The 7317-nt window shown below is 50.1% G+C and overlaps 1 protein-coding gene across 1 annotated transcript in view; it reads right to left on the bottom strand.

Moving 5' to 3' along the window:
* MARCH2 (membrane-associated ring finger (C3HC4) 2, E3 ubiquitin protein ligase) overlaps positions 1-4879 on the bottom strand; it is a gene marked incomplete at both ends in the record, with an annotated part of 11861 nt that extends 6982 nt beyond the window's left edge. Inside the window, one exon of the mRNA XM_010011394.1 lies at positions 4684-4879. Coding sequence (XP_010009696.1) covers positions 4684-4879 — 196 coding nt within the window. The remainder of the gene's footprint in view (positions 1-4683) is intronic.
* Positions 4880-7317: the final 2438 nt, after the last annotated feature.

Raw genomic sequence — 7317 nt, 5'->3', positions numbered from 1 at the left:
AGGAATGGCAATATCATCACTCTTGCTCCCTGCAAAGTTCACTTTGCTTGTACCCAGCAGCATCTCCCTATGAGACAAAAAAATAACCCACTGCACTATGAATGCACTGTAAGCTATGGTTTGAACATTTCATCTGCATATCTACTGCTGAAGTCTTCCAGGTAACACAGAAATGTATTTTTTAGTCAAAAAGACTATGCCACTCATGCTGGGTAAAGCCTCATGGATTGAGATCACTTCCCTGTAAACACATGGATGCACAGTAAACTAACATTGATGTAGGAAAATTGAGTACTGGAAAACCACCCCTCTCCAAGGCTTGGCCACCTTGTCCTCTGCTGGGTCATGCCCCTCAATGGAGAGCCCCAGTTCACAACCTCTTGTGCTGGAGACCCTTTCAGAGAGCCAAGCAGAAGCCACTCTGCCCTTCACAGCACAGTGAGCTGGCTACAGGCCCTGCTGGGCACTGGCAGCTGCAGTTCCACTTCCATCTTCATCTGCAGTGGTTCAAAACATGCCCCCACAAAACCACTCAGCCCATCCACCTCACAGCCTGGCAGGTGACCAAAGCCTTCTGTGGGGCTTTTGGTCCAGCTTTCAACCAGCTTCTGGGTTCAAAAACCCCAACTGAACTGCAGGAGAGATCCTCCCCACACCATGGGCCAGCCCCAAGCTGGCTCCGGGCTCAGGCAAGTCCCCAGCTCCTGGTTCAGAGATCAAGCATGCTGGCAGAGAACACTGTTACTATTTTTACATGGAACAAACCACAACATAAATAAATGGCTGCTTAAAGAACATAACCCAAAATCCAGTTCTACTAAAAAATTCTCTTTAATCCATGCTGAACAAGGGGGCTGCCTTCCCTCCCTAAAGAAGGCTGCTGGATATCACAGCAATAGGTGCCCCAGAGAAGCTGTTGGGGAAATGAATACTTTGGTCTTGTGAGCAGGGATACAAGGACACACAACAGCCACACATGATAAACCACATTAGCTAGTGGGCATCTTTCACCCCAAACTGTGAACACGTAAAGACCACACTGTAATGCAGATATACAAAAGGACTGAAGTAAGAACTAAGGCAATTCTGGATGTGGCATTTCCTGGTTTCCAAGAACTTTCTGCAGCTTCTGCAGAAGCATTTTGACTCAACCATGTCACATCCCCACAGCTCTCACCAAGACATCTCCTCCAGTCCACAGGCAGCTCTCAGCCTCCCTCCTCCTGAAGGCTATTCAAACACACACAGACAGAGCTGGATTGTCATGGAGCTGCATCCCCAGAGCATGAGCAAGGGAGGGGATTCTTCCCTCCTTGCTGCACTCTGGGGAGACCCCCCCTGCAGCCCTGATCCAGCTCTGGGGAACAGCACAAGAGGGACGTGGAGCTGCTGGAGCGAGGCCAGAGGAGGCCCCGGAGCTGCTGCAAGGGCTGGAGCAGCTCTGCTCTGGAGCCAGGCTGAGAGAGCTGGGCTGGGGCAGCTGGAGAAGAGAAGGCTCCTCCTCAAGGGGACACCTTAGAGCAGCTCCAGTGCCTAAAGGGGCTCCAGGAAACCTGGAGAGGGGCTTTGGACAAGGGCCTGTAGGGACAGGACAAAGGGAATGGCTTTAACCTGCCAGAGGGGAGACTGAGATGAGCTCTTGGGCAGAAGCTCTTCCCTGGGAGGGTGCTGAGGCGCTGGCACAGGGTGCCCAGAGGAGCTGTGGCTGCCCCATCCCTGGCAGTGTTCAAGGCCAGGGTGGACACAGGGGCTTGGAGCAACCTGTTCTAGTGGAAGGTGTCCCTGCCTGTGGCAGGGGGTTAGAACTAGAGGAGCTTTAAGGTCCCTTCCAACACAAACCATTCTAACAATCCCCAAACACAAGAAGCTACAAATAATTCTCATCCCAAGGCCTCTGACAGCGACAGGTAATGGCTTGAGGGGTCTATTCCTCTCTGAAAACACAGTGGCAGTTCTCCTTGAGGCTTATGAAATGCTGCTCACCCATCAGCTCCCAGCGCTCACAGATGGCTTGTTGGTCACCATACCCTTACAGGCCCCAGTTCAGAGGAGCTCTTCACAGATTTCAACAGGGATTAAAATCTGATTGTCCCAGGCTGCTCACTCATCCACCTTGGAGACAAGTAGGTGCACAGCAAACCCTTGACTTCATGTCCCAGCAAGCTCCTCTTGCCAGCTGGATGCATGGACATCAGTGGCAGAGGAGAAGCTCTTCCAACATACACCAGTCTTTGAGCTTTTATTCAAGTATGCAGTTTTCTAAGCCTGGACTTGTTATGAGGTGCTGTAGCATCTTTGAACTATGGCTTCAACACACTTCCACATGTTTGGTTTTGGCCATGAATAACTTACCAGCTCTTAAGCTAAACCATCTGAAACCCGCATGCCAAGTTTGGCCTGCATAAGCCTTAGCAAGTTCCCTGTGACTGGGCTTGCCTGCAGTGTCCCCTCAAAGCCAAGACACAGGCCTTCCCAAATGTTTGAAAGCAGTGGTTTTCAACCTCTGAAACAACCATTTGAGAGGTTTTTGGCCAAAGAGCCATTTTATCTATTTTAGCAGCTGGGAGAGAAGAGATAAGGCTCAGACAGCACTAACCACTGATGTAATGCTCTTGTACAAACTGCTGACTACACGGCTTGGTTAAGCCCTGTAGTCTAAAGCCTTTCCCTGTCTGGGGCTGTCAAGTCAATGACCATCAGTTGTAAACTGAACAATCATTAAAACTGGATATTGATTTTGCAAAGGGAAGCTTGAATCCTTCCCCAACTGGGGGGCTCTGTTCCCCTCTGAGGCTCGGTGGGCACCCAGAGGACATGGGAGTGTGGGAAGAAGAGCTGGGACTGCAGGAAGGAGGAGGGGGCAGGTATTGCTGTGGGAAGGGAAAGGAAATAACCTCTAAATTGATGGGAATGGAAACGGAGATGGGAAAAGCAACTTCAAATTCCAATTGTGACCCGGTTTTAATCTAACTGATAGAGCAAGGGGAAGGAGAGAGCGGACAAGAGCAGTCCCAGAATTAACCCCTGCCTCCCCACACACTCCCTTATGGTGGCAGGCACCCAGAAACCTCTGGTAGCTGGCAGGTAACAGGAATCTGTTGGTAAGAATCAGCTCACAGAGCTCCTGCAGCCTCCCCTGTCAGCACAGCAGCAGCAGCACTGCTCTGCACTGGTTTGAAACGCTATCAACAGGGAAAGCAACTTCTGAAACAAAACCCAGAGCCACATGCCCCAGTCCCAACACAACCAGGGAGGCATGTGATGAAAAACCCTGCAGGGATGAGGGTGCACCCATACTTGCTTTGGCAGCTCCAGATGACACTTTCCCACTTCTCTTATTGTTGATGGCTACAGGACTGGGGGGGGGGGCTTCCAAAATCCTTATCTGTAAATCCCCACATGCAGACTGATGCTTCTCTGCAGCTGCACATTGTGTGGAACACACACCCAAGCAGCACCTTGCTTTGACCTTCCAAATTGGACCTCAGGTGTGCTACCAACACCCTCCCGCAGCACCATCAGCCACATCAGCATTGCCTGCTGACCAGCCAACATAACTCACACACATTTAGACAGGTTAAACTGTCTTCTAAAACAAACAGGCATGGCCTTTTGTGCTGTAACTCACTGATTTACTTATTCCTCCTTGGGGATGTGCACTTGAATTCTGAGGTCAGAAGATGGCCTGGTCCAAGCTGCCCTTGCTCCCCGCATATAAAGGGCCTCATTACAGGCAGGCACTATAAACTTGGGATGCCAAAGCAAGTCTGGGATGTGAGCAGAGCAGACTGCCTAAACAGGGGAATGAAGAGAGCCTTGTGACAGAACAACAAACCAGCCCAAACCAACCCACCATCTAGAGCCTGGATTGTACCTTCTGGCTCTGGGAGGCTGAAGGACCCATCAGGAACCCAGTCCCCCTATGGTCATTGCAAAAAGGAACATAAGGACTGAATGAGCCATGTCCTGCTCATAGGGAACATGGGGCAGCAATGAGGCACCACAGCTGCTCAGGAAGGAGCAAGACCCAAAGGCTTTGAAGCACATGTCAAGGACGGACAGGTCTTATATCAACAGCATCAGAAATCACCACATCTCACTTTTTAGAGCAAAGCATCACAAGGAAGTCATAGAATCATAGAATCCCAACCTGGCTTGGGTTGGAAGGGACCTTAAAGCTCATCCAGCTCCAACCCCCTGCCACGGGCAGGGACACCTTCCACTAGAGCAGGTTGCTCCAAGCCCCTGTGTCCAACCTGGCCTTGAACACTGCCAGGGATGGGGCAGCCACAGCTTCTCTGGGCACCCTGTGCCAGCGCCTCAGCACCCTCCCAGGGAAGAGCTTCTGCCTCAGAGCTCATCCCAGTCTCCCCTCTGGCAGGTTAAAGCCATTCCCCTTGTCACACGCAAGGGAGCTGCGGTGTACCTACAAGTGCAGTATGTTCCGTGGTCCCACAGCCTGCCACTGGTGAGTGGCACATTGGGGTTCACAGAGTTGCCCCAAACACCTCTACTGCATTTTTGCAATGACATCACTTGGTCTGATAAGAGACTTGATGTCTCTAAACAAATTGTTCTGTGTGGATGCTAAGGAGGAGACAGCAAGAACCACAAGGACAGCAGGACAAATCATTTTCTCTCTAATGGTAAGGAAATCAAAGTGAAGCAGGAAGAAAGCAGTACCTCTGTCAAAGGTCTTGGTCTTCTCTCTACAACAAATTCTGTGTGGCAGAGCTCACAGTAACTTGTGTTGGAGGAGGATAACCATTTTTCCAGGCAGCTCTTGTGCACGGTGCCCAGTGTTCCTGTGCAGTCACACGGGGAAAGCAGTCCCTCCCCATTTCCACCTTCGTGACAGATTCGACAGATGGGACCATCACTAAAGAGGCAGACAAAGAGAATGAAATCACTGTCAGAGCAGGCAGAACCATACAGCCACATCAGAGAAGGGGTCTGAGCCCACCAAGTCCAAGAAGGGCACATGCACAGCAGGCAGCACATGGCAGAGTGTGCCAGGCAAGAAACCTGTGTCAAGAGAGAGGGTTGAGGTGCCAGAGGTATTTTAGGTCAGCAAAATCTGGATGGTGCTGATGAGCACCACAACACCCAAGAGAAGCTGGTACATCAGCCTGGGCAGCTCAGCTGGCCACAGAAGGGACCATAGCACATGTGTTCCATGGTCTGCAGTGTCTGATCACAGACACTGACCTGAAACCAACCCTGGAGCACTGATGCAATCCCAAAGCAAAGCTGGATGATCCACAGTGGTCACAGTGTGCCCCCAGCCACCTGCTCTAGTGGAAGGTGTCCCTGCCTGTGGCAGGGGGTTGGAACTGGAGGAGCTTTGAGTATCTCACTTCCCACCTTTCAACCAGCCATTTCTTTCATAGAACCATTCTCTTACATCCATAGTTGCACAGATTTGGGGTGGGAGGGAGGGTGAGAAGGGAGCACCTTTATTTCAAACACCCTATTGTATGTTCTCTTGAAATCCAGGTGAGCTGTGTTTGCTGTCACCTCTTCCCAAACACTGCTGACAGTACAAAAGCCCCACATCTCACAGTTCATACTCCACTGACTTTAAAAACACATCTGACAGCAAAAGAACTTTGCGGGATTGCAACACAACGTTCAGAACAAGCAATCTGCAAGCAGTAGCACTACCTCCATCAGTTTGCACAACCAGGCAAAGCAGAAAGCAAGAGCCAGACACAGAAAAACAGGACAAGGAAAAGGAGTGTACTGAGGAAAAATGCTGGTGGGACACGAAGGGAAGAGAAGAGCCAGCAAGAAAGTGCACATCAGCTCGGTAAAGGAGAAGCAAGATTCCTCTGCTGGTGTATCACAGCAGATCTCTAGCCCTTTCAATTCAACGTTTAGCAGGTTTCATTCCAGTTGATCTTGTTAATCATATTTAGGGCTGTGAGGCAACATAAACACACTGCACCATCCCCTTCTCTCTGCCAAACACCCCTGGTGAACCACTGACCCTTGGTCTCTCCTCGTTGACATTGGTCTCTCCTCGTTGACATGTGCCTTTTCTTTAGGGGACTTCTTCAGCCAGGACAACCCCTGCAATGGGAGTCTGGAGCCGTGGTGGAAACTCCATCTTCAGAGACACTGCAAAGTGCCTCAGACATGCCTCTGAGCAGCCTGACCCATCTTTGAAGTTGGCCTTGCTCTGACAGGAGGTTGGACCTCCAGAATTCCTTTCCAAATCGGAATCAGTTGATGACTCTGTACCCTCCACTGCCATAAAGCTCAGTGCTGTATCAGAGTGACAAAACAGTCCCCTCACACGGCCCCAGTGACAGGGACACACCAAAAGAACCCCCAAGCCTCCAGTGCTCTCATGCATCTGCTATTTCCTTAGAAAAGCATCTGTAAGATATTTCATCCCTTCTCTTCCTGTTTGAGAAGTTTCATATTTCCAGTGCATTAACATAACCTTGGCTACCAAGAAACAAATCCAGAAGGAAAAAATTTGCTGACCTTGCAAGAAACAATTTCTTATCAGCCTCCATTTTCCTTCCTTCCTATCCAGAGGGGGAAGGTTCTGGTCACAATCCCAACACCCTCAGACACAGTTTTCCAGCAGGCTGTAGAGACTCTGTCAGTAATTCAACATTCCAGAATAGTCACACTGCTTCTGGCTTCATTCTGTTAAGGGATAAGAGACTGAAACCTACCCCACCAAAATGAACAAACCCGTGTCCCATGAAGACACATGAGGAATCCTGGTGGGATTTTGTTTAACCAGGCAGGTTCCCCACACGATTATTACACCTCCACAAGCTTTAAAGGGGTTGCACAACTTCTCACTCAGCCTATCTGGTGTCAGAGAGGAAGCTCAGCTCCCCTCATGTGCTTATCAACCAGCTCCAGCTTTAGATACAGCAATGACGTGCTCCTCTAGTGTTCCTGCTCTCCTCCCCCACGTTTGCAGTCACCACTTTCACACCTCATCAGCGTTTGGCCAAATTCATTGAAAACAAACTAACAGCTGCTAAGAGAGGATTTGAAGACAGAATGTGCCTGGTCTCAGTGGCTGGATTGACCCAGGCTGCCAAGTGTCCTCAGCTCTGGAAGCTGCTGCAAATAAGTGATGAGAAGTCACATCAAGAAGAGTCTGAGCAAGTGAGGCTGCCACATGTCCCCTCTGGCAATAAATAGGCACGGTGGTTCCTGCAAAACAAACACCCTCCTTTCCCTGGGGCTGCAAATTGACACCAAAGTTTTATTCCATGACCATCCTGGAACAGGGGCTGTGCTCCATTTTCAGCTCCCAAATCATAGAATCCCAGACTGGTTTGGATT

This window comes from Nestor notabilis, unplaced genomic scaffold, assembly GCF_000696875.1.
Source record: "Nestor notabilis isolate BGI_N333 unplaced genomic scaffold, ASM69687v1 scaffold25593, whole genome shotgun sequence".
Classification (NCBI taxonomy): Eukaryota; Metazoa; Chordata; class Aves; order Psittaciformes; family Psittacidae; genus Nestor; species Nestor notabilis.
This window is presented reverse-complemented; position numbering and strand designations above follow the sequence as displayed.